The sequence below is a fragment of the Ciconia boyciana genome, chromosome 26, assembly GCF_034638445.1.
Source record: "Ciconia boyciana chromosome 26, ASM3463844v1, whole genome shotgun sequence".
In the NCBI taxonomy this organism is placed as follows: Eukaryota; Metazoa; Chordata; class Aves; order Ciconiiformes; family Ciconiidae; genus Ciconia; species Ciconia boyciana.
This window is the reverse complement of record NC_132959.1, coordinates 154,627-180,366: the sequence shown is the minus strand read 5'-3', so window position 1 is coordinate 180,366 and position 25,740 is coordinate 154,627. Positions and strand designations below refer to the sequence as shown.

Genomic DNA, 25,740 nt, shown 5'->3' with positions numbered 1-25,740 from the left:
AAGGAAAAAAAATGAAAAAAAGATTATTAGAGGTTCTCATTATCTCAACAGATTTGCGTTAGAAAGTCCTATACCTATTTTCATTTGTGTGAATCAGTTTGGAGATGAATGATATACCTGTCTGTACACAAGACTCTCACATACCTGAAGCTAGAGGGTCCACTTTCCTAGATACGGTTTTTGTTCTGCTCTGGACATCCTCTCCCTCATCTCTGTTCTCCAGGCTTTCTTCTGCAGGTTCCTTAGACATTCCAGAATCCTTCCCTTCAGGCCGAGGACTTGCTTCTCGCTGAACGAGGCTTGCGGTCAGCTCTTGAGAATCTTTATTTTTATAAAATTTGTTTTCACACACCTGCAAATCAGTATGTAGGCATACAATTACAGATGTGGTATGTCAATCTAAACCTAACACCTCGGCCTTTGCTTCCAAAGTATTCCTTGCCACTAACAAAGGCTTCAGTTTGGCAATATGTTTGCATTTAGAAAGCTGAATCTTTTTTATTATTATGAACAGGTACAGTTCTTTTCACATAGTGGCCACACAAGCGTCTTCCACTAAAATAGCTACTTCTTAACTCAAAAGAATATCAGAATTAACACTGCTTAGCATAGCAAGGAGGGGCAGTAGAAAGTGAGCAGGAGATAGACAGGGGAAGGCCAGGTAGTGCAGTCCAAAGAGGGAGACACTACTGGTCATCTTTTGATTTACTTTCTTCCTCAACACATTATTTTGGAGACACGAGGCCCGAGGCTGGACAGATCATCACAACAGGGGGACTCTTGGCAGGACTCTACTTTCCACTCACCACTCCAGTGACTTGGCCTATCAACTAACCTTACTACTACAATGGCTGCAGGTCCTCCTTTTGCTTTTCTTTAGCTTGAGATCGCTACTCCCTTCATGGCAGGAACATGAACATTCCTTCATCCCATCTACCCACTCGACCTCCTGGAAACAGACATACTCCAGCTGACAAACCATGTACACAAAGATGACAGTCAGGGGAAGGTTAACCCCAGAGGGAGCCAGGAGGGGCTGAGTGGCACTCTGCACGCACTCAGAAAACTGAAACGATTATGCTGCTAGCAAGCAAAGCATAATGGAAACATTTCAATCCCCTTTCTTCAGATCTTTTTAGGCTGTTGTCATGTCTCTCTAAGACACATTTATCCTCGTGGGCATGCACTTGCTCAGAGTCCAGATATGCAGTCTAGTGAGATACCCCAGGCCCACCTTGTCATTGTTCTGGCCTCCGATCTCTTTCCGCTTCTTATTTTTTGAGGCTGCATGCATCTTGGGTGGTTCATCCTCTTCTTCTACATCTGGCAGAGACACCTCTTCAAACCCATCAAACTACAAAAAAAGAAACACACAAAAACTGCCCTATCATGATAGCTCTTCAGCAGACCAAACTTCTGAATTTCTGAATATTGAGCTCAGTTCCGTGACATCACAGGTTCAATTATGTTAGAGGAGACATAAGTGCTGTAAAAAAAAATTTGGAAAGTTTGCTTCAGTCCACCAATCCCACCCCGCTGCTTCCCTCACTCTGGAAATGCAGCCTCAATTTGAGTCCTTCAAGTTCAAACACGTCTAGTATCTCTGCTTTTATATTTTCTGGTCTTGGGGAAAAGATTACTCCACCTCATACTCCTTCTCTTCTGTCCAGTTGATCTCCTCAAAATCTCCCATGCGGCTGGCTGAGGGCCGTAAGTGATCAAAGAAAATTGAGAACTCATCCTGCAAGTGGTCGTGCCCTTTCAACAGTTGCCACATTTGGGTCTTCAGCTGAAAGAGAGAAATCCAGAGAAAATAAGTGTTTCATTCCATGTCGTCAGATTCTTCTCAGAAGGATTTCTGAAAGCAAGTGGAACATCAAGGCTTATTAGACCTCCAACATGGAAGAGTTTAGGCTTGCACTGGTACTACTTCATGAATATTTCTGAGATCATTCCACATCCAGCTATCAAATTAGCACGGAAATACCCCTCCAAAATTCTAGGCAGGCTCTGTAGGAGGCACTAAGCTAAAATTTCACCTGCAAGGCGATAAAAGCAAGGTGGAGGTAGGAGAGAGGAGACTCACACAGGCCAGTTAATTGTAAAGCCTCTTGAAGAGGCAGCTTCAATTCTCTACCACACCCCACAGAGGGAGATCACACTTGCTAAACTCTTGTAGTCTCAAAGAGCAGCACATGGGAACAGGGAAGCAGGCCAGCTAATTGCATTCTCAGGGCTTTTGAGCGAAAGGAGATACCTGGATGCCCGATTACCTCTGCAATCTCCTGGGGGAGGCAGTCTGCACAATTCTGCAGAACTTTGATGATCTTTTGATGGTGGGCAGGATTTTCAGCAAAACAAATCTCCAGCTGCCTGAGGAACTTCCGGCTTTTTTCAAATGCTTGTTGCTCTTCAAACTGACCAAAAGAAAAAGATTCACCCCTCACGTTCAAGAATATATTTCCAAGCATCTCTAGTTGGCTTAAGCAAGCTATAAAATGCCTGTCTTGCTATTTGTTTTCCATTTGTATTGACACCCATTGCCAAACTGGGAAGAGGTGGAGGAAGAGAAACATGACTTTGTATAATCAATACTGATGTGAGCTATGAAGTTTTGCTTCAACCACATGCACATAAGAGGAAAATCCAGAAAGAATGTAACAGGTGAAAACCTCTCTTACAGAGTGGAAGGCTGATTTTTGAGACAAGGGAACCATTCCACTTGCTGTATCTGCACATTGTCTCTGCAGTCAGGTTTTGCAATGTAACTGGGAAAGGTTGATTCTCCACAGTAATACTTGGCATGAGACTTAAAACAAACACTAGACTTTTCAATTCTGATTAATGAAACAGCAAGGTAAGCAAATGATTTACTGGCTGTTTTCCTTTCTTGCCCTAGGAAGAATTCCTTATTCTTTCACCCCCGCAAGCATTCACATCGTCTGCTTAAAATTTGGTCTCCTCCTTTCATTCTACCTACCAGTCCACACTCCAAGGCTTGTTCTGGTAAAAGAAAGGCAGCGAAATCTGTGAGCAACTGTGGCCAGTCATGCAACAGTTTCTGTAAAGTGGAATAGAGATCCACAGCTGTTCGCTTGTCCGTGCTAATCTCAAACTCATAGATAACGCGAAGAAAGTCTTCATACTTTCCAGGAACATGCTGCAAGGCTTCACGCACCTGGAAAGAGCAACAGACCTCTACAGGACTATGTAACATCCAGGAAAAAAACAAGTTAATTTAGTAATCTTTGATCTCTTGCTACTCAGAATTTACACAGTGCTTCCAGTTTTGTTGAGCCAACCAAGTCTCTTCCTCAAAGATAAATTTGAACTGCTCACAAGAGAGAAGAGAACCAAATCCAAGACTCTGAAATTCTGAACTTGAGAGGCCCAGTGTTGTGGATTGACTGCAGCCAGCAGCTGAGCATCCCCACGGCCACCCACTCACTCCCTGCCTCCCCCAGGCAGGACAGGGGAGGGAAGAGGAAGAGCAAAAGCAAGAAAACTCAGAGGTCGAGATAAAGACAGTTTAATAAGTAAAGGGCCACCACATGGCGTGCTATGAAGAAAGATAACTCCATCCTGACCAGATCCAGTACACCCAGTTGGAACTGGCAGTTAGGTGGCTCAGGTGTAAACTGTGTTGGAGGACTCAAAGTGTCCGATGTTCCTATTTCTGGGTTACGCAGTGGTCTGGCTTACCCTGGTTAGATAGGCTTGTGCAAATGCCAGATCTTTCTGTTCCCGCAGGGGATCTCTCTCCAGGATGTCTTCATCATACAAGAGGAGCAGCTTAGATGTATCTTTGCTAGCACGAGCCCGTCCCCTCTTATTTCTGGTTCTGTGGGAGCTCCTGCCCTTCCCAGCGGCTTTCAAGTTTTCTCCTGTGAAGAAGCACAAAGCAAGTTGTACAGATACTCTTCATACATTCCCTGGGCTGGCAGACAACTACCCTTTGAGATCAACACTGCAATAGAAAAGTACGTTTTCCAAGTTAGTGATAAGTTAACTGTTTACGCTCTCCTGTAAGTGCACGAGCAATATACTTTTCATTAGTCAGGCTGGCTAACTGATTTTAAATTGGCTGTTTATTTTTATAGCATCTGATGGGAAAAATCTCTGGATACAGCAACAAACCCATCCTAGCTGTTACTCAGCTAGCAATCTACTAAGAACTAATAGATACATCTACTGCATACCAGGGGCAAAAAATTCGTAGGGGGTGAACAGAGATACAGTATGAGCATCAGAGCTGGCTGTAACAGTTGCAAATTATTCTTTTAGCTTATTATTTACATGAATAGAGTTAACATCACAGATAAATAACTGGTGTCACAAAATAGGGAATGAAATAGTGTACTAAGAGTTGCTACATCGAGATTTTTATGTCTTTAGATTAGGAGTCTGTTGGTCTAATGGGCTGAGGTCCACCTCCTCAAAGTTCACTGCTCAAATTCATCTACCACTTGCTATATTCTGTTAAGGTATTGTTTCATTTATTTTTCTCCAGCATGACCTTTACAACGCAAAGTTCAATTTAGCAAAGATTTGACTATTTAATATTGTTCTTATACAGGTATTGGGTACTAGCTGACACAAACCACAAATCTTAGGTCTGCAAATTTTTGAAGCATAAATGCATTACAATGGACTAAAGACACTCGGTTCACATGCACGAGGGCTTCTATGGTAAGAACTGTTTTTACAGAATTGTGACTGTATTGCAAAATTTAATTTCCAGATGGAAAACATCACTAAGCTCAGATACATTAAGTGAAATTAAACCCAGATACAGTTTCCCCATGGTTCTACTTTTAATACAGAGAGCAGCTCTATTTCTATTTCCGTGTCGAAACCCACAGAACTTACCTGCTGGCATTCTGTGGGCTTCCACCTGCGGGGCCGTCTTCGTCAATGTGAAGGCAGATTTAGGTTCCTCTGATGTATCTCCACATATTTCATCATCTTTCTGTAAACTCTCTATTCCTTCCCCTTCCTCCTCCTCCTCCTCCTCAGGCTCAGAGTTCTCTTCCTGGGAATTCTCTTCTTCAGAATCTCCTTCTTGGCTTAAACGTCTCTCTGTTGCAAGCCAAGTAAGTTTTTCCATTGTCTCCTTAGAAAGCAACAACAACAAAACCTCACATTGTTTTCTTTTAGTGTTTAATGTCATTCAGCAACTAGCTCGCTCCATCATAATTCTAACAGCCAACTTCATTGTCAACATCTGACCAACTAGAGGATTCTACTGAAGGGACAGAATTCAACAACAACCAGAACTGCCTATTTTTGTATCATGCACAAAATTACATTTCAGAATCTGCCACTTATAAAAGTGTTAAGTTAGATGGGATTCCTTAATGATCATCTTAGTTCTTAAAGGCTTGCTGGAATTGTGACCTGGAAAATTTTCACTTAAAGTACTTCTTATTAAAGAACAGCCTCAGTTGAGGAAGTCCTTACAACTCAGCAGAATTTAAATCTGCATATTTGCAAGATATTCCTTTAGCTTGGACTTAAAATCTTCTCAGAAAAACGTGGTGTCCAGTTTCTCTGTAAAACAGCACAATACCATGCTATTATATAGTTAACAGTCCAGCTTTCCAATTGGGTTCAAATTGTCATTTGCCCTGACTCCACCAGGGTGTTTCAGGACACCGATATTTGTTATTAGCAAGTTTTTTAAAGTTTTGTTTGCTTTTACCTGAAGTTCTGGCACTGAAAGAATAGATTCTTCTGAGGCTGATGACATTTCTTCATCCTCATCTTGTGTAAAATCATCAAAGTCATCTTCTTCCTCTTCTTCTTGTCCTTCTCTCTCTCCTCCAGCTTCAGGGCCAGCTGGTGTCCCAACAGACTGGCCATCTATACTGGACGAATCCTCTGGTCTTCCTAGTGGACTACTAAATTCTGCCTCAACATCTGCTGTATACGAAAGATTCTTTGGAGACTCACTGCTTACTTGTGCTCCAGCAACAACACCTGCATCCATCTGCTGTTCACCACGGGGAGATGACTGCAAAGCCCGTCGTTCTTCTTCTCCCTTCTCGTCACACAAAGTACGCTCCTTTTTAATTTCTTTCAGGTCATTTGAACACGAACACGCAGCCTCCATGTTCAGCTCCTGGCCAAGATCCAGCATGAATTCCTCCTTCACTTCAGCACATAAAAGATCCCTCTTCTGTACTGCATTTACTTCCTTGGTAGCATCATTTGAATCTTCAGGCTCAATTTTCACCGTTTCATCTGGATCTTCTAAGTGAGGCAAAAGGTCCACAGACAATGGCTCTGAAGCGTTCTCGTCTCCTTCTACCACTGTCCAGCTACAGCGGTCACTCTTATTTACCTTTTCCTGACTGCTGTTATTTGAAGCAGCAGGATTTGTACTACACTCCTTCTTGGGGGAGACAGCAGAGCATGAAACGTACAGCTCTGGGGGTTCAACCTTGGGCTCCACCGTGGGATAGGTATTTTTGTTGTTTCCAGCAGGGCAGGAAGGAACCAGATTCAGCTGTTCTTCATTTTCACCAACAGTTGATGCAGAAAGACCAACAGGGTTAGGAGAGACTATCAACGAAGGGATTGAAGAAGTCACTAGAGGCTGATTTAAGGGACACGGGAAAGTGGATGGATTTACCAATAAGGTTGTAACTGGAATAGCCTGAGTGCCTCTACCAACTGTTGTATTTATGGGCTGAATCATATTGCAACCATTGCCTATATTAACCACTTTCACTGTGGTAGCAGGTACAGTAAGGATAACAGGAGATGGCTGAATCAAAGGTGAAGTCTTTATCAGTGGGGCAGATTTTGTCCCTTTTTTCTTTTGGTATCCCTTACGAACACAAGGTTTGCGTATTTTTGCTCCGGCCAGAGCTGGCAACATCAGTTTTGGCTGAAAAGTTACTGGATTTGAGGACACTAGAGCTGGTGGTACAGCAGCTGAGAAAGCTTGTCTGGAGTCCGAATGAGAAGTGGAGAGCACATTCTGAAATTCCAAGCCATCCCCACTTCCTACCACTGCTGGAACATTCAAAGGCTGCACTCCCGGCACCGTCTGCATAACTGTAGCTGGCTGGATTAGCCGAGGAATCTGAACCATAACTTTGCTGGGAGGAGCTTCTGACTGGGACAACTTCACAGTTTTCTGGATGTTAATGGTGTTGGAATTGGGCTGCAGACAAGGACTCGGTCGAATGAGGACAGGCTTCAGAGCTGAAGACCTCTGCCTCCTCCATGCTCTCCTAGAGAATCGATTGGCAAGGGGCTTTAAGGTCAGTACTAGTCCCTTTGGCATGAGTAGAGGGTATTTTTCATCATATTCTGTGTCTGAAGTTTCCTTTCCTGTCCCCAAAAAGACAGATTCTGCATCAGGCGAACCTGGCGTCTCCCTGGCATCTTCTGCCAATTGCTTCAATTCCCCCTGAATGGAGGGCAAGCTTGCCTAAAGGGAACAAGAGTTTATTAGTCCAGTCCATAGGCTATTCCTCTATCACCACCTTCAAACAGCACCACAGAAGGCGACAGACAGCAACTTGCTTCTAAAAGTAAAGCGGTTTTGATTTACTTTATAATACTGTATATTACTTTATTTACTGTGTATTACTTTTTATTCACGAGTTTTACTCCAAAGCCTTCAAAAGAATCTGACAGCCTCAAAGAAACAACAGAACTGAATTGCTTTATAAAGGCTCCTTTAGTAAATACAAGATTTTGTGGGAAGGAAGCTTCACTGTAACAATGAAATACAATGGGCGATTAAGAGAACCGGATTTTATGGCATCTGAGTCTAATTCTTTCCTCAGACGCAGTCCTCCTTGACCGACTCACAGGCATGATGGCTATGCCTCCAACTAAGTCTTCCTTGTGCAAAGAATCTCAGAGAAAGGATCCTTACAAAGCGTGAGACATTTAGGTATAACAAAAATAACAGCCACACTGCAGGTGAAGATAGGCTTAAAATAACCCACCCCAAACCCCCAGATTTCTTCTTTCCACTTAGGTGAGGTTTTACAGGGGAGAACATGGCCTCTCTCACAGCTGTAATACAGTGGGAAAGATGGCAACACTGCTAACCATAGGGCATGGGTTAAGAATGTGTTGATTAACAAATTAACAAAGCCAAATAACAAAGTCAACACATCAAACCAGAGCCATTAGAAAACAAGGATGTGACAACAATCCTTGTAGCAAAATCCAAGTAGCAAAACAAGGATGTGACAACAAACACTGTATGTCCATGAGAACTTCAATCACACTGCAGCTGGGCAGACAAGCACCAAGAGTAGCGTATAATACTTCAGCTTGCTGAGCACTACTGTTCTTGCTATGTTTACCAGCTAGACTCAAGATGCCATAGGCTCCCATGCAATACAATCAGACTACCTTTTGACTTCAGAGCTGTAGGCTAATCAAACAACTCACTCTGGACCTAGGCTGTAAAGAAAAAGAAAGAAAAAAAAAACCAAACAGGAAAAAAAAAACCCAAAGAAATCAACAAAACAACAACAAAAACCCCCCCCTATACTGGATGAAGAATAGCAGAAACTACCTTTAGCCAAAATGGCAGGCGATGTTCTTCTCTCTCCACAGGGGGCTTCCACTCATTAGGCTGGATTTCCTCACAGCACTTGAACAGAATGGGCAACTGTTTTGTCTTTTTATAGTACTATGTGGAGACAGGAGAGAATGCAAGACAAGATGACTGTGGTCAGAATACCTTTCCAGTAACTGCTGGGATGTAGGATAAGGATTGTGCTCTGTAAAAGTGTTCACTGTGAATTAAGCGATTCTCATCACTACTACTTTAATAAGGTACTACTCACAGAAACATTAAAAAAGAATAATAAAGGCTGAACAAGAGCTCACTGCCATCTTGGTTTCTCTCAAAAGAAAGCATGAAGTTCTAGCAGATGCGCAGGCATACTTGCTTTAAGCGTTTCTGGTTCTTACTCTCCTTTCAGCAGTGGCCCTTAGCTTATGGGAAAGGATATCTGGCCTGACTGGACACAGCACTTTTGTTTAAGCTTCACTACTCAAAGTTTATTTGTATGAATTTGTCAGGATTACTGAAGCCACAGTTGTACTAGGGCTGTCTGCAAGTGCTGGGCTCTAAAGACTCAAAATAGTAATATATGTACTTGCGAAGTACAGAGGATAAGGTCTTTTTGAAGAAACCCTCATTGCTAATAAAAGGAGGACATTTTCTTTTAAGAAAGTGTCAGCACATATACAAAAAGGTCATTGGAACAAACAGCACATCTCTTCCTGTATAACAAACACCAACCAGACAGACAAATCTGAAAAATACCAAACCATAATCTGAATGCATCACTTACTCTGATGATATTATCAGGGGCTCGATTCATATTGAGATTCTTGATTCGTACTGTAAGCTGGTGGGCAGTTTTTGTTGGCAAGAGATACTTGCTGATCAAAGGCTTTGGAAACTCTGTCCCTTCAAAATGTTTCAAACCTAAAGCTAATAAACTGAAGAAGGGAGGGGGGAAAAAAAGTCTTTTAGACAGTACAGCAGATTGCTATGTGGATGTGCTGTTGCACAATACACAGATATCCTAAAAGTCTGCATCCTAGAAATTTTCCTTAACAAAGAAGTCTCATTTGTATGCATTTTATTCAATAATTCTAAGCACCTACTTGTCCTCTGCCTTGGTGAAGATAATCTTGTCCCGGGGAGGGTTTGCTTTCAAGGAACATATTGGCAGTAACTCTGGATACATAAAGACTCTCCTTGTTGCCAAAATCCATGCCACTTGCTTTGGCAAACATGGAAATTCATTGGCTGTGAAAAGAATTAACAGGTAAGGATGGACGTATACATGGACAAGTAATGTTTTTTCACAACTGACTTCTTGAAAACACTGTTTCTTTTATTCCTTTCATTGCAAAAAGAGAGAGACTTTCTCCCTGGTCTTTAGAATTTGCGTATTTCCTAGTTTTTGCCCTTAAGTTTACATCAGCAAAAGGTAGAATTACTTTCCCCTTCCATCTTTTCTTTCGCTCTATAATGAAAAAGCACTTGTAAAGAGCTCTGTTTATTTCAAATGAGTTCACTCTCTAGGTAGCAGAAAATCACAAACCAAATATTTGAAACCAACAGTTTGGAGCTTTTTTTTTTTAATTAAATACGCCAATTAAGGGACTATTTCCTTGATGTGTGTTAACCAACACGTTTGGAACAATTATTTCCAGTTTCATAGTTTCTTGACAGACTTCTGCAGCTCAAAACATCATCTGCAGAACAATAAATGGCACGATTATGATGTCAAAAGTCAACAGCTCATATAACATGCTTTACTGTGTTGCAAGTTTAGGAAGCAAAAAGGCAGTCAATAAAGTGGATGGTTTTATCTAAAAATACCTCACAAAATTAAAAAAAAAAATCATTCCAAACAGCAGTCTGAACCATCTCTCATCTGGAGGGTGCATAGCATGAAATAACTTCCACTGTAAATGCTTTCCCACCTCTTGTCCCTTCAAATACATACCACTCTTCTTCACAGCTTTGCGAGGGCTCCAGTCAACTTGGACTTGGGCATGAAAATCTTCAATGAGCTGCAGTGCTCCCTTCAAGTTACATGGCTGGAACATTGTTTGAAACTTAGGACTGAATGACTGACGAAGGAGTGTAGAGCTTCGAGCAAAGTTACCAAGCTCGCTCTGCAAAGTCAAACACAGAAAAAGATAAAAGAACATGCCTTCAAATGGAAGGTAAAGAACAGACACATGCAATGCAATAATGCAAAAAATAAAAGCTGGTGAAGTGACAGGCATAAAAAAGTAGAGTGTTACAGGTCTTATTCTTGAGCATTACAAATCTAGGAACAATCAGAGGAAATTTTTTTTTTTTTTTAATTCCCTCACTTTCCAGAACTTTTCAAGGTCACAGAATGTTCACTAACTACAGAAGCTGTACTTTTTGAACTTTGTTTTCAGTATTTCCAAGAAAACAATTAAAAAAATACAAAGACATGCCAATTCAAAGCACTGTTATTAGTCAGCACAATGTGAATTATTTCTCTAAGTACCAAGCATGTTCACAGTAAGCTAACAACATCATTCCATTATTGAGTGGTAGTCCCTCTCAATTTAATGGCATCAATTAAATAAATTAAGCTCTCTAAATATCTCCAGTGACCAGCAATCATTAAAATTAATGTAGCTCTGATTTTAGACATATCCTTACCAAAAACATCCTGGTAGTACTGGCCTCTGAACTTAAAGCAGGGTTGGAACTTGCGAGAAGATGGATTTGAGTCAGAAGCTGAACATGCTTGAAGAATAAAATCAGACAAATTTTTTTTTTCAGTGTATCAGAAATCCAAGAAACTGGAAAGCATAAGTACAGAGGCACAACAAATATCTCCTGAGCACTCCAAAAATCACATTCTGACTTCAAAAAACCTTTTAAGCAATAGAAAACTGAGAGGAAACTTTAATATCCACTGGCAGGAAGTTTATTACACAGATTTTGAACACATCATCTGTTTTAAGTCTTAGGGCAGTTTCCTAGCTTTTGTGCCAAAGTCTCATACCATAAGGATCAATACAGAAAGGGTATTTTTTTCTAATTACTTAGGTATTTCTTCAGAAATAATGACTTCAGCTATGAGAACTCTCCATATGCAGACAAACACCATACATCGTGCTTTGCAGCTGAAAAATTAAAAAGGTCATTTACTCTACACGTCTAATGCAAGATCCATTTCTTTAGCTTGTGTTTGAGAGGTCTATGTCCTTTCCTTGCTGCCACAGACCAAGATGTGACACTGTATGAGGCATGCAGAATAATAAACAACTACTCAGCAAGACTTGTATCAAGTTCACACAAAACCAGTGCACTTCATCCCCATGAGATCAAGTTGACGGCAAGTTTCAAGTTTTGAGAAGTCCTCTTGAATTTTGTATGGACATGGAAAAAATTCTCTAAGTACAGCTTCTCATCTATGCTGCTGACAGCTTTTAAAATGTTCAAACGGAATTTCTACACAGTTTTGCGTGGTGGGAGGAGAAAAAAAAAAGAATCCAAACTACATCAAGAGTAATATTCTCAGAAAGTAATAATGAAGTTGGTGAAAACGGAGGATTTTGACAGATTACAGTCAGAATTCAAACATGGCCAAGGCAGCTATTTCACATGAGAACACAGATGCCAAGAAATAAGCTCTACTTTGCACATTCAATTCAAACTGTCTTTCAGTGTGGAATCAAGCATGTAAATATCACCTGTTAAAGCTCCAGCTTCAAATGTGGCTTTTTCAAGTAATTTCTTTAAGGAAGCACACCAAAGTGCTTGCTGTACCATTGGCTTTCCCCGCCCCCCACAGTATATAGCAAATATTCATTAGGTCAGAGCAGATAACATTTTATTACCTGCTGCATTTGCTGCTGGAGCCTCTTTCTTTGCATACTGTCCAGAACAAGGCTCTGGAGAGGCTTCTCATTTTGAGGTTTTGATTTTTCTATCTCTTGTGGTGGCTTGATCGAGGACTTTTTCATTCTCAACTGCTCAAGTTGTTCCTTCACCGTCCGGTGTTGTTCATTCAATAAATTGGCCAGAGGCTCTTCAAATCTGTTTGAGATCAGGCAGACCGAAATATAATAAGCACATGATTTAATAACCATTAACATTTATTTAGAACATTTTACTCTGTATCTGGGATGCACAGTTTAAGAACTATCATCCCTGTACTACTCAACGCTTGGGACAGTATACTTCAACTTGAAAAAACAGAGTTATTTATACAGTCGGCTTATATATAAATCTTTTAATCTACCACAGCACTGTTGTAGTTCTGGGATGCAATGCGACTGTTTATTCCAAGGACAGTTAACAGTCTTGTCCACTATTCCCAATCATATCTCAAGTGCTCAGATACTCTCAACAGCAGTCAGGATCTAAGATAATCCAGAACACATTAGAACCAATCCTATTTAACTTCTATCATCAGGCAAGGTCTGAACCCAAGGTATTATGGGTGGCATTTTACCACGAGGGTCTCCAGAAAGATCAAACACTGACTCAAATGCTGTTACTTTAAAAAAAAAAATAATTATTATCTAGCTTTATGCAGAGTACTCTCCTAGACATCTGCTGATACTATAGTAAGAGCTACTCCTGTGGCAGAAAATAGGATGTACATATTATCGTCCTTTCAAAACCAGATTCAACTATCCCCAGCCTTATGATAGATTTTTATTTATTTTAGCTACACCAGTTAATATTCCGATTGCTGGTTGTTATCAGCTTCACTTCTGTAATAGGCCTGAAGTCAGTTATAAGTAAAGTTGTTACACAATGCTTCTAATGTATCATAAAAACAACAATAAACATAGCCAACGGATATTTTACCACAGAACAACTTTAAGAATCCTGTATAGAGATAAAACTGGGGAAGAAACAATTGGGAGAACTGCCCACCAAAGAAAAATGAATACAACTAGCCATTATAAATTACAAATGCATACAAATAATAAGGGAGAGCATAAAGTTTCCCTGCTTTTAGTCTGTAGCTGGTTTAAGAATTGCCGCACTCCCCTCTGGTACTGCTCATCCCAGAGAGAGCATCAAGAAACTCCAGCCTTCATTTTAGCTCCTTTCCCAAACAGATGCAGCTTGATCTCGAGCTGATCTGCCCCATAAACAAGGAGACACCATTCATACTGCAGTTTCTGTAACTGGTTAAATAGAGCAGTATTGTTACCTAGAAAGAAACACTTTGGACCCTTTCCTCTTCAAGGCACTGTTTCAAGTATAGCCCATACCAAAAATCATCAAAAGCCAATTTCCAAACTTATAGTCATTTCAGACCCAGGCATCAGCTATCTTATGCAGTCTTTTTCCTTAGAAAAGGCCACCATTAGATCCAAGCTCTTTACTTAAAGGATAAGGTGACACACTTGGTCAAACCAGCTCCTCAAGCGTTTCTTGTAATCAAAAAAATGTAAGGGCAGTAAGTGAACTTTACCCCTCCCCTTAACAATAAAATAATAAAATGAAATTTTAAAAAGGCAAGAAAACTATTATTTTTCTGAAATTATTTCAGAACACTACACCCACCACCACAGTGTAAAGCACAAGAATTAAGAGAGCTAAAGTGGCTATCACTTTGAGGTTGGCACCTTCTTTGCACAGGTCCTACATAGCTTTGATCGCATATGCAGCAACACCCCAGTATCCACTGTTTCTCCACCCACTGCTTTGAAGTATCATCGCCAGTCATGCAATATCCTGCTCCACTAACTATTGTTAGTTTAAGAGCTGAAGTAAGTGACTTAGCAGGTAGCAAAGCAATTTTTTCAGAAGAATTAGTCTAATAAAGGAGGGATATGTGGATGGCCTTAAGAAAGAAACACAATTTAAATACACAGGGAGAGCATATAAAGAAGCTAGAGATGATGATGGCTTGTTGGAATAGATCACTATTCTGAAAGACCTCAGCTGTTTTCAGCTATGATACAGAACAGCCAGCACCAATCTTTTAGTGCAGGCATTCTTGCTGTCTCTTTCTGAACAGCTACATGTTCATTGTTGTCATCATCTTCTTCAGATGCATCACAATCAGTAAAGTCAAAGGTGGTAGATAGAAAAGAGGGTCAAGTTAAGTGTTCAATCTCAAATAAAAATGGCTCAGAGCTTTCAAAACAGTGGCCTGTGCTGAAAAGGCATGACCTCTTTGGTGGATGGCATAGTACAGCTGCAGGTAACCATAGGCTTATCATAACTGAGTTGTTATTATTATTCTTTTACTTTAACGACCATAACCAAATGATCCTACCTAAGTGCTTGTGGTGTATTAAAATTTGGCCGTGACTCTGTAACATTATCTTCATCTTCTGGACCTTCATCTTCCATGTTCGAGAAACCCATCTCGTCCTGAAACTGACAGCAAATGTGTAGCAACAGTCCGGAATAGAAAGCTCAAGCAGTACGTTTACCACCAACTGTCTTTAGCTAGCAAAGCTCACGATGATCCTCTTCACATAGACATTCACGTCTGCAAGGACTTACGGAAGTTCCTATACATGTTCCTTCCTAAGGCTAAAAATTACACTTTTATGGTAGGGCCCTTTGCACACAGTCAGCACTGAGCATCTTGCAGAGACCACCCCTTTATGGCTTTAGAGATTTCATGTCAGATCTGAGAAAGATCTATTCTTCAGTGCTATACCAAATTTATCACTTACTGTCTCAAACAGCTCCTCCATCAGTTCATTCACTTCCTTTTCTGCAAGTAAAATTAAAAAGAAGTATGAAGATTCCTTTTCCAAGAAACACTTAGCAATCCTGTCATAATATAAAGTCATTTAAGGAACCTCTCTTGCAAAGGGAAACCCTCCTCTTCAAAAAGAGGACCAAGAAGGAAAGGAGGCCCTGATATATCCCTTTTTAATGCTGGGCCCCAAAAAACTTGAGCTGAGACTGTTTTAATTCAAAAAATATCACATAAAAACTAATTTTCAGAACTAAATTTAAAATTATGTTAACCTATAATAAGACCTAAACCAAGCGTGCTTTATTGAGAAGATGAAAAGTGGTATGTTTATAAAACTAACTCGAAGATTGTAAGGACTTGGAGAAAATTTAATTACACTCAAGTCATAAGGCTTCAATTCTGAATTGGCTGAAGCTTTATGAAAGACTGTACTGTCACGTAAGTATTATTCTTCAGTCTTTGCTATGGTGTAAAGTTGCATCTGATAGCGCAGCAGCTCTGGCTAGATCCTTTCATGTATTCACAGAAAGCCAGCTTTGCATAGCAAAGCTGTTCAAGTCAGTATGCAGATCTTTAAAAATTAGCCTACGTTGCAAAATCTTGCAAGAAAACACTCACTTTTCAAAATGAATTACTAATCCTAACAAGAAAGGAGGTGGGACTCCCAAAGGACTTACTGGTAATTCTCACAGCACGATCATTTCTGAAGTCTTCTGTATCTGGTTCATCCAGATCTTCCAGGAAGTTGTACTCAGGGTCATCATCATCATCTGCTTCGTCTAATAAGAAGCATGTTTTGAAATGTCATTACCCTGCCCCAAGATCAATCAGTAGCCACAAGCAGAAGCAATTCATTTATTGCCTGACCTGCTACAAAGAGGGCTAGGATTACTGCTTGAAATTAACTGTATGTTCCTTTTTATGGAAGCGCTAACAAGCCCATCCTCTTTTCAAACTGAGCTACTAGCATCCTTATTTGTAGCCATTCCCATTTCGAAAAGCTGGATTTATTCTCTGTGGCCTGAGTTTCAGCTAAATTTAGAAAGCGTGAAGTAGTATTATTTCAATTTGTATTTTATATTCAATTTGCACAACTGTAAGCAACCGCTAAATTCAGGATAAAAGGAAGTCAAGCCCCAAAGCTTGTTCTTGTTTCTTCTTGAAGAACAAAATAGTTGTTTCTACCAAAACAAGTAATGTCCCTAACGAGGAGCGTGACACACTCAGATAGATTCAGGTACATCAACGCTGCCAGCTTCATGACACACCACGATGGCTGAAACACAGAACTTTCGCTTATGGTTGCCAGGTACTGCATGTGCTGGCTAGTCAATATTTACAAGTGAGACACCTGAAGCTTAGAAACCCTCACAAATGTCCATGGAGAAGATGAGGAAAGCTGATGGCATGCAAAACACATGCATATTACTAAACAAGATAATGGCTGCAGCCAAGAACATCATGTATTAATAGAAAGAAAAAGCTCCAGGCTTTCTATGTGTCGTGGTTTAACCCCAGTCAGCAACTAAGCACCACACAGCCGCTCGCTCACCCTCCCCTCCCAGTGGAATGGGAGAGAGAATCTGAAGAGCACAAGTAAGAAAACTCGTGGGTTGAGATAAGAACAGTTTAATAATTGAAATAAAATAAAATAATAACTTGTAGTGGAAAGGAAAATAACAAGAGAGGGAGAGAGAGAGAGGAACAAAACCCAGGGAAAAACAAAAAGAACAAGTGATGCAGCTACTCACTACCCACCGACTGATGCCCAGCCAGTCCGTGAGCAGCGATCGCTGCCCCCCGGCCAACTCCCCCCAGTTTCTATACTGAGCATGACACCATATGGTATGGAATAGCCCTTTGGTCAGTTTGGATCAACCATCTTGGCTGTACCCCCTCCCACTTTCTTGTGCGCCCGGCGGACCATGGGAAGCTGAAAAGTCCTTGACTAGTGTAAGCATTACTTAGCAACAACTAAAACATCAGCGTGTTATCAACATTATTCTCACACTAAAATCCAAACCACAGCACTGTACCAGCTACTAGGAAGAAAATTAACTCTATCCCAGACAAAACCAGGACACAACATAACCCCCAATTCCAGTGAACAACAACAACACAACATCCGCCATATACCTTCATTCTCCACATCGTCATTCATGAGTCCTCCAAGCCACCTTTTCCATTCTTCATCATCTGCAGTATTAGGATCATACATATCAGGCGTGATGTCTGGGGCTCGGAGCTCAGCCTCCAGCTGACCAAGAGGAACATCCTTCAGTGGTCTCTTAGATCGGGTTCGGAAGGCAATGAGGCTGTCTTCCAGAGACTAAAAGGTGAAGGAAAAGCACAACAGAATCACAATGTCTCTGGCTTTTCTCAGTTTCTCCAGCAGCGGGGTTTTCAGCCCAGCCAAAAAAGTCCAATACCAAAAATATTAGATTCCTGCCACAAAGAATCATTTACTTCAGTAATCTGAGAATGCTAAACTTTCATTACTGTCACTGTTAAACTGTTATTATTTATAAATATATTATTGGTCATTTATCTCATGCTAAACTCTTATCTGCTACCAAGGAAGCAATCTCCACTTGCGGTATTTGATTCTTTCATGTATGTTTCACTCTGTTTGCCCTCTTCACTATCCAAAATTAATCTTGAGTAACAGCACAGGACTGTTTCTTCATGACTCCTCACCCTTGCACAGTAACACAGATCAGTAATATTTTTCTCATTATTAATATGAAACAGCGTTTCTCTTTACAACTAAGCTTCCTCAGGTGTTAATAATATACTCGCCTGCAAAACACAACTAAGTCGACAGGATATCTTTCAAAAGAAAAACTATTTTCATTAGTTATGTAAATGTCACGGAATTACATTTAACAGTCAAAACAATGGCAGTGAGAGACCTACAAGCATAAATAGAAAGTGTAGTTACGATACAAGAAACTAAAAGGATACGTCACTAACACCACTTTACTAACAGCTACCTCCATTCTCTCATAGAGCTAGCGTCCTACACACTGTGGAGATTCAACTTACTATTTAAAGTTATAAAAGGAGAGCAGAATGCATTAAAATAATAGCAGAGAACACCAGAAAGCTACCTCCTTTCTAACAAATGTTACTCAACCTAAAACCGCACTATTACAGCATCCCCCAAAACGGTACCTGGTAAGAATCCATGCACACTGGGCTTGAAGCCAATTCTTCATCCACTGCATGCAGCTTCTCCATGAATGTGCTGTCTTTGTTTTGCTTTGGTTTAGGAGGTGGTGGAGGTCCCATGGGAACTACTTCAGCACTAATATGTCTAACAACAGGTGTAGTAACCTTCTCCATCTAATTAAAAAGGCCTTTGTGTTAAAAGGTTTTATTGAGAACAAATTTCCAAGGACAGAATAAGTCTCTTTTTCTGTTTGAGCAGAGTCTAGCACAATAGAAGTGACAGAAAAACACTTTGCAGAAGGAAATGGATTCTTCATATTACACTCACTTTGATTTTCAGAAAGTACAAATAAATTTACTATACTAAAGACTTGCAGGAAAGGAGACACTTGGAAGATTTGAGTATAGGTCTCAACATTACTAGAGCTGATAAACCTGAACACTAGTAATTGTGGCACGCTCCCAACCCTCCCAAAAACAAACCCATGGTGAGTAGAATGTGGAAAAATCAATAAGTTATTGCTCTTTCTCCAATTCCAGTGTCAGTGGTCAGCTCTCACAGTCGCTTTCTCATTCTTGTCTGCTGATACTCAGCTCTTATCACACTGCACATACTCCTCCTACTGATTTGACAGTGCATACAGTCACCACAAATACCTTTATGCTTTTACCAAAATCACTTTTTCCTCCTAAGCCAAGCACAGAAAGCAATTCTCCTGCACTCCTCTCAAAAATAATCAGAAAAATAATCATTATCTGAAGAAGAGCTGATTGTTTCCATTGCCAGTGCTTTTTTAAGTACTCTTGTTTATTTTAGACTAAGCTCTTTCTGCAAGGGTTGCACTTCACCGCTTATGCGGGAACCATTGCAGTGGGATGCCAAATCCACATAGCACCTGTAATGTCACCACAACTTTAAGCAATAATATGTATTTTTGCTTTTGCATCAATAATTTAGGAATAATGACTGAAAGTTGTTTCCAAAGAAAGCAAAAACTCGCTTGCAAGTTTACCTCACAGAGTGTCCCTCCCTCTTCATCAGATGATCGCCTTGTCCTAGATCGTTTTGCTCCTCGAGGAGAAGAAGCAGTGCTCTCTACATCACTTTCCAGTAAGCTCTATAGTGCAAAAGATGTGGAATGCAATCAAACAGTCATGCCACGATCAAACACTACTTTCAACTAGTATTCCAAAGACTCTTTTTTAGCCAACTAAATAATATCGCATTGAAGAAAGGTTACTTGAAGGTCCGGGACGGCTTACAAGTTTTCAAGTGTTAAAATAAATTTAGAGAGCATTCTACTGCCTCAATCACGCAGACAACTCCATGCTGAACAGAACAGATCTTTGTACAAGTTGCATTTACCTCTTCTGCAGTCTCATCCTCATCCTCGTCATCAGGCTGGTATTCTTCATCAGATGAATCATCTTCCTCAAGAGGAATGTCCACAAACTGAGGAGGCTGCAACAGAACAGAAGAAAGGTGACAACTTTTTACAGGCGAGATAAAGAGTTACACTCTAATGGTGCACTATCAGATCAAAGATTTCTAACTGAGGAAATACCCTGAAGCTCAGAAAGGAAGGAGGCTACTGAAAAAGGCTGAAGAAACCAAAGAAATTACTAAAGTAAGTTTGGTAAAGCAAAGTAAGTGGTTTGAAAAGGTGCAAGAATGGGCACAAATTATTTAGTATTTATATGACGGAAACACTGCATGAGCAGACACTATATCAAAGGCATGTTTCTAGTACTTGAATGGCCATTCACTCCTGCTACACTGCTGAATCCTGCCTACACCTAGATAACAAATCTTTTGGAGCAGGAAAAAAAAATTGAGATCCAGGCCATATTTCCAGGCAGTCCTAAAGCGTATAAAACAGTCTCAGGGAGGAGGACCTTGCAGCACGAGGCTAGGGCAGTGGCATTCACTATAAGGAGTTTCATCCAGGTAGAGGCTGCTGCAGTACCAACATGGGAAGCTGAACCACCCAGAAGAAAAGACCACTCTCTACGGCATGTCATCACCTCAGCATGTTCTGTCTTCCCCTGCCGGCAGCTCTTTTGGGCTCTCTGTGTACCTGCTGCTATGTTAACTGCCTTGTCCTGCCTTGCATACCCTGTTTGAAATGCTCCTGGTCACCAACACTCCCAACATGCTAGACATGACTCTGCTCCACCCCTCCAAAAGATTCCCTGCTCAGCAGGGTGCCTCTAGTATGGTCTCTGATTTCCCAGTGGTAGTTCACTTACCTTCACCTCATTTGCCTTCTTAATTGGAGAAATATTCCACGTTGGAATCACCTAAAGATAGCAAAACCACTTTAACTGTCTCTGAAAAGCACGGTGTTGCACAGCTTAGACAATCTATTAAATCAAATGAGTACTTGAGCTTGAGGCCTTGTTCTCCAAAGTAGCCAAGTAACAACAGACTTCAAACAAATGCTTTCTAAGCTGCCCATGTGATCTCTACAGGCAAGCACTTCGGTGTAACAGATACTGTCAATTCACTGCATTCTCTAACTCTGACCTGGTTCTAGTCTGCTCATCTAAAAAGGAATTCTTTTTTACATTGTTTTAACTTATTTTTTCAATTTAAGAATAAATCACATAAAAGCACACTTTACACGTCTTTTAGAAGACCAACAATCAAAACCATTCCGGTAGGGGGAGGGTGCAATAGTAAAAGCAGATGACATACTTACCACTCCTTTCTCCACAACTTCCTTCAGTTTGGAACGAGTCATTTTGGGCTCCTGAGAGTTTAAAACAAGACAATAGCAACCCATTCAGCTATTTTTCTGAACTGCAAACTTTTCCCCAGGAACTCTTTACTACAAGTCTTTTCTCTTTTTTTAAATGCATTACCTTTTAGACATGATCAGAGTGACATCAAAAATAACCCTTCATAATTCTGTTTCATAATTTACACTCATACACAGACACTACTCACTTTATCCAGGTAGCAAATCTGGCAATGAAACGTAAATTATTACGTAAATTATCACATAAATTATTATGTAAAATGTAAATAGGTACTACCTATTCTCTCCATACCACATCATGGACCAAAGATAAGAGTGGTGAAGGTATCATGCATTTGGAACAACTGAAAAACCAAACTGAAAAAGCTTTTCACTTACAAACAAAGGTATATCTTCTGTCTCACTGATGGCTGCTTTCATCATGGCAACCACATGCTCATTTGTGATCACTTCCTACAGTAACACACAAAAAAGTTTCCTTTACATTCTGTTTGTTAAAAAGAAACAGACTTAAGGTTAAAATAAACTAGTTGGAAACATGATGTAGAAATATTCAGTGTACAATATACTTTGTAATTATACTATAATAAAAAAAGATTGTTCAGTGATTGGACAAGAAAATATAAAGTAAGCACAGCAGTGATAAAAACATTTGCACTACATTCTCTGTGAATGCTCTACGGAATAAATTCCTAGCAGAAGGAAAGCAAATAGTCGAAACAAAAGCCCACACCAGTTTCCCTTCCCTCGTGTCACATAATCAGTAAAATATGCCGATCCCAGCCACATGAGAAATGCTGCTATGAAGCTGCAACAGAAAACTTAAACCCTTAAGCACTCACAGGCTTCCAAAATAGAAAGGGTCTAATTCTCTAGAGAAAGTACGTAGTAATCTAGTCTTTGAAACATTGTGCTACATCATTTCAGAAAACATTGTATATATTTAAAAGAAATAGGGGAAGGCAGAAGAGACGCAGTATCCATGACTACATTTTCTGAATGCCACCATAAGGTTCCAGGGAAGGTAGGCGACTGTGAGATATTTACAGCCCTTCCACAGTGCCATGTGACAGAGAAAGGCATTAATTTATGGCACTTGCACAGAATCAGCTGGTGAATCTGCCCAAAAGAATCATGGCAGTCTCCAGTTTGTCTGCCATAGGGATGGCAAAAAGGGAAAATAGCTGAGATAACCTGGATTAGCACAACACTAGCTGCAGGGAGGAGAAAGAAAAAAAAAAAAGCACAATTTTTGATCCTGTGGGAAAATAAATACAATTGCTCTCCAGACCCTGGTCGTGGGATAAACTGAAATCTACACCTAATACAGGTGTAGAATTAGAGTTTCACTACACAGCTGTGATAGCACAGATATTCTTCTTGCCGTTCCTTTCTAACTGGAAGTTGTGTGATGGACTAAAAGGTTAGTTGGGGTCCTTAACTAAGAGTAATGCATTTCTGTCAGCACCACTAGAATTCCATCAGGACTTTATCATGAAACAGTCCACTCAAAACAAGGAACAGTGAGTTCACAGTCTACACCACCTCACCTGGAACCAGAAGCATACATTTTAGTTCAATTACTCCTGCTACTGCTATTACAGTACAGTAAAACAGACCTTTCGCCACTGTAAATAAATGGAAGTCAGCAATCAATACCTACTAACAAAGCCAGGTCCAGGTAACTTATACGTACACCACATGATTCTCTCTTTATAGCATTTTATAGGAGAGATTAGGACATGGGCGCCTACCAAGTCTTCCTTGTTCATGAAATCAAGTGCTACCATTAGTACCATACTTGACCCTAGACTGCACTTTCTTAAAAAGCTGGGTGCTTCTCCGTTGCCTGTCATAGTCCCACCACACTCACATGCAGGATGTTTCGCACGTTGACGACTGTCAGGTTATGTTGTTTAGCTCCATCTTCTAAGGTGCGATCAAGGGTATCATCTAGCTTGATGTCACAAGACAAAGATCCCTCCTCTTCTTGACTTTTCCCTTCTCTTTTCCGTTTGGTTGCCTTCCTCCTCCTCTTCCTTCTCTCAATATCCTCTCCATCTTGCTCCTCTGAAAAGTAATAAAAATGGAATCTAAAAATTCAGATACTTCACATCCAGCACAATCTGACAGTATGAGTTTAAAAAAAAAAAGCTAGAATTCTGCAGATACTGAAGGGGCAGCAGCTTTCCAACAGCTGATAAGGAGATCACCCAAACGGAAATGGCCACAAGAACTAGAAACAGCCTTCTGAATAACGGATTCAAATTATGCAGGACCTGACTGAGTCACATGAGTCAAGCAAATAAAGGTTATGCATTTGCCATCTCTCCTAGACTCATTTTACAGAATGGTTTCAGCAGCCTTTTTACGCCTTTTGCAGAAGGAGGTGTTTTAAGTATGCCATCAAGATTAAAACAGTTGCAAAACTCCAGGCACCATACAGCAAGAGCAGATTACAGTTTCCAGAACTCAAAGTGTTTCCCAAGTGGCACTGTTTTGCCGACTCAGGGAAACAAAAGAATCGTAACTTCCTCTGAAGGAAGGTAGTGCTTTTAGTAACCGAAAATTGCAGAGATCAGCTCCAGCAAGTTTCACTTGGATACCTGTAGTTTATTTAGCCACTGAATTATGGAGCATGGGATAAAAACTTAAAAAAAATGTTGCATCTAAACAGCCCCTGCGTGGTGTACACAATTCCGGAGTTCTGTGTCTACTGTACCAAGTCACAGGTCTGTTCCTTGCACAAAGCTTACCCAATGGAATAAACAGCCCCAAAACCTCATTTTCCTCATTAGTCCGCTGGGGCCACTCACCAGCTCTGGTGTTCTTCAGTGGCTTCATCATGGTAGGATTTCTAACAGCCAGCTGCAAAGAACTTCTCACTGGAGACTCCTGCACTCCAGACTGGTTTTCAGTGAGATACGGATCTCTCTGCAAATTCACTTCCACCTCTGTATACAGCTTAGGTGTTTTCCCTGTAAACAGTATACACTAAGTTGTAGTCATATGAACGCAGCTGAGCAAGGTTAAGAGGCTGCTGCAGTTACAAAAGCTTATCGTGACCCATTCAAATCCATTAAATCAACTGCACAAGCCTAACCTAGCCTGTGAAAGCGATCCGGATACACTGAACACTGCAGCAGCAGTCCCATCCTGCTGGAAACAAATCCAGGCACCTCCAGCTATTTCAGTCTTGCTCCCTCCACTATCAGTTTTGCACAGCTACGTTCAAAACTGCTCCTGCCAAATGATCGAACTGCAAAAAATTGATGATTTGTTTAAAACATGGTTGTACTCCCTGTTGTATAAATGCAACTGCAACAACAGAAATCAACAGCTAGGAGCAGGCACTCCTTCACTCAGGTTATTCACAGCTGGAACAGCACAGCTGACTGCAACCTTAGGATGCAGTTTCAGCCACCTTGGGCCAATTTAAAACCACGCTGCTGCTGACAGGGGTGGCTACATACCCTTCCCGCTTCTGTTCTGTGCAGTCCTAGAAGTTACGCAGGCCTAGAAAACGACTGTGAACTGACCACCGTTCCACTCCCCTTCCTCCCAACACAAAATCAGCTTTCAGTCAAATCAGTGAACTAATCACAGCAGGGTGAGAACCGGAGACAACACTTTTCACACGGAAACAAGGAAGCACCATCCCTTTCTGCTGCAGCCTGTAGTTAGATGGGCTTACAATGATTATTAAAAAACAGCTGAAACCTGAAGTTTCATGAACACCTTAAGTATGAAAACACATTGTCACCTGATAAAACCAGCTCCCCGACACCAGAGCAGCTGCTGCTCTGGGCTGGCACAGCTGTTTGTGTAGCTGTGCAGAAAATCAGATCAGGGAGTTGATCCAGACAGAGAGGAAAAAACAACACCACCCCCACACTTCCCACACACCCCCACTTTTTTGCCAGACCAATTCTCCAATCTCAATGAGCTCAGAGACAAAGACATATGCCAGGAAAAAAGAAAAAGAACAGGATAGGCAATCTGGGGAAAGAGGGAACAACCACTTATTTCAGTAGACTTAGAAGATGACCGGAGATACAAAATGAGCATCACTTTGACTGTGAATCTCTCTCCTCTCCCTCACAAGCTCACACATCACGCTTTCAATGAGTGAACCTCAGAGCAAGCAAAGTTCACCCAGGCTTTTTACACAAACTCCAAAATACCTACATTCCACAACAAATTTGTTAACTTTGTATTAACACAAGCATCAGCTCTTGTAAAGGATCACAGTAGAGCCTGTCTAGACTACTTTTCCGAATGCTTGAAAGAATTATCTTCTGAGAATGAAAGCAAACGTGGACAAAAAACTCTGAAAACCACTATCTTTGGCAAAAGTGCAAGCTGCGGCTTCCAGTCTCACAACTTACTAGCCAAACATTTGGTTTTAAAAACTAAACGTGCCTATTTCAAGTCAAAGCCTGGATTTACAAAGGCTTCTCTAAAGACTAGCTGAAAGTAACATATCCTGTACCATGTAAAACCTGTGAAAGATGTCTCTGAAAGTTACTGTTAGGACTGATCATTATTACAGTCCATAAAAGATTAAACACAGG

At 40.8% G+C, this 25,740-nt stretch overlaps 1 protein-coding gene across 9 annotated transcripts in view; it reads right to left on the bottom strand.

Moving 5' to 3' along the window:
• The window catches only part of LOC140644304 (GON-4-like protein), a 31,382-nt gene that overhangs the window by 4,292 nt on the left and 1,350 nt on the right, over window positions 1–25,740 (bottom strand). For 5 of the 9 annotated variants that reach the window (XR_012039772.1, XM_072847001.1, XM_072847000.1 and 2 more), the window contains 27 exons: window positions 23,923–24,144; window positions 23,040–23,236; window positions 21,545–21,619; window positions 21,107–21,157; window positions 20,655–20,705; window positions 19,771–19,866; window positions 19,418–19,522; window positions 18,408–18,578; window positions 17,370–17,562; window positions 15,911–16,012; window positions 15,205–15,245; window positions 14,796–14,899; window positions 12,391–12,589; window positions 11,204–11,290; window positions 10,506–10,677; window positions 9,655–9,799; window positions 9,336–9,486; window positions 8,549–8,665; window positions 5,702–7,441; window positions 4,870–5,113; window positions 3,703–3,884; window positions 2,981–3,178; window positions 2,274–2,417; window positions 1,646–1,789; window positions 1,235–1,354; window positions 836–949; window positions 145–352 (listed from right to left, as the gene is read on the bottom strand). Coding sequence is in view for 8 of the 9 variants with exons in the window: in XM_072847001.1 (XP_072703102.1) it covers window positions 145–352; window positions 836–949; window positions 1,235–1,354; window positions 1,646–1,789; window positions 2,274–2,417; window positions 2,981–3,178; window positions 3,703–3,884; window positions 4,870–5,113; window positions 5,702–7,441; window positions 8,549–8,665; window positions 9,336–9,486; window positions 9,655–9,799; window positions 10,506–10,677; window positions 11,204–11,290; window positions 12,391–12,589; window positions 14,796–14,899; window positions 15,205–15,245; window positions 15,911–16,012; window positions 17,370–17,562; window positions 18,408–18,578; window positions 19,418–19,522; window positions 19,771–19,866; window positions 20,655–20,705; window positions 21,107–21,157; window positions 21,545–21,619; window positions 23,040–23,236; window positions 23,923–24,144 (5,373 nt within the window). In the remaining variant the exon portion in view is untranslated. Of the gene's footprint in view, window positions 1–144; window positions 353–835; window positions 950–1,234; window positions 1,355–1,645; window positions 1,790–2,273; window positions 2,418–2,980; window positions 3,179–3,702; window positions 3,885–4,869; window positions 5,114–5,701; window positions 7,442–8,548; window positions 8,666–9,335; window positions 9,487–9,654; window positions 9,800–10,505; window positions 10,678–11,203; window positions 11,291–12,390; window positions 12,590–14,795; window positions 14,900–15,204; window positions 15,246–15,910; window positions 16,013–17,369; window positions 17,563–18,407; window positions 18,579–19,417; window positions 19,523–19,770; window positions 19,867–20,654; window positions 20,706–21,106; window positions 21,158–21,544; window positions 21,620–23,039; window positions 23,237–23,922; window positions 24,145–25,740 lie in introns of those variants that run through there. The other 4 variants (XM_072846998.1, XM_072846999.1, XM_072847002.1 and 1 more) reach the window with 4 other exon arrangements.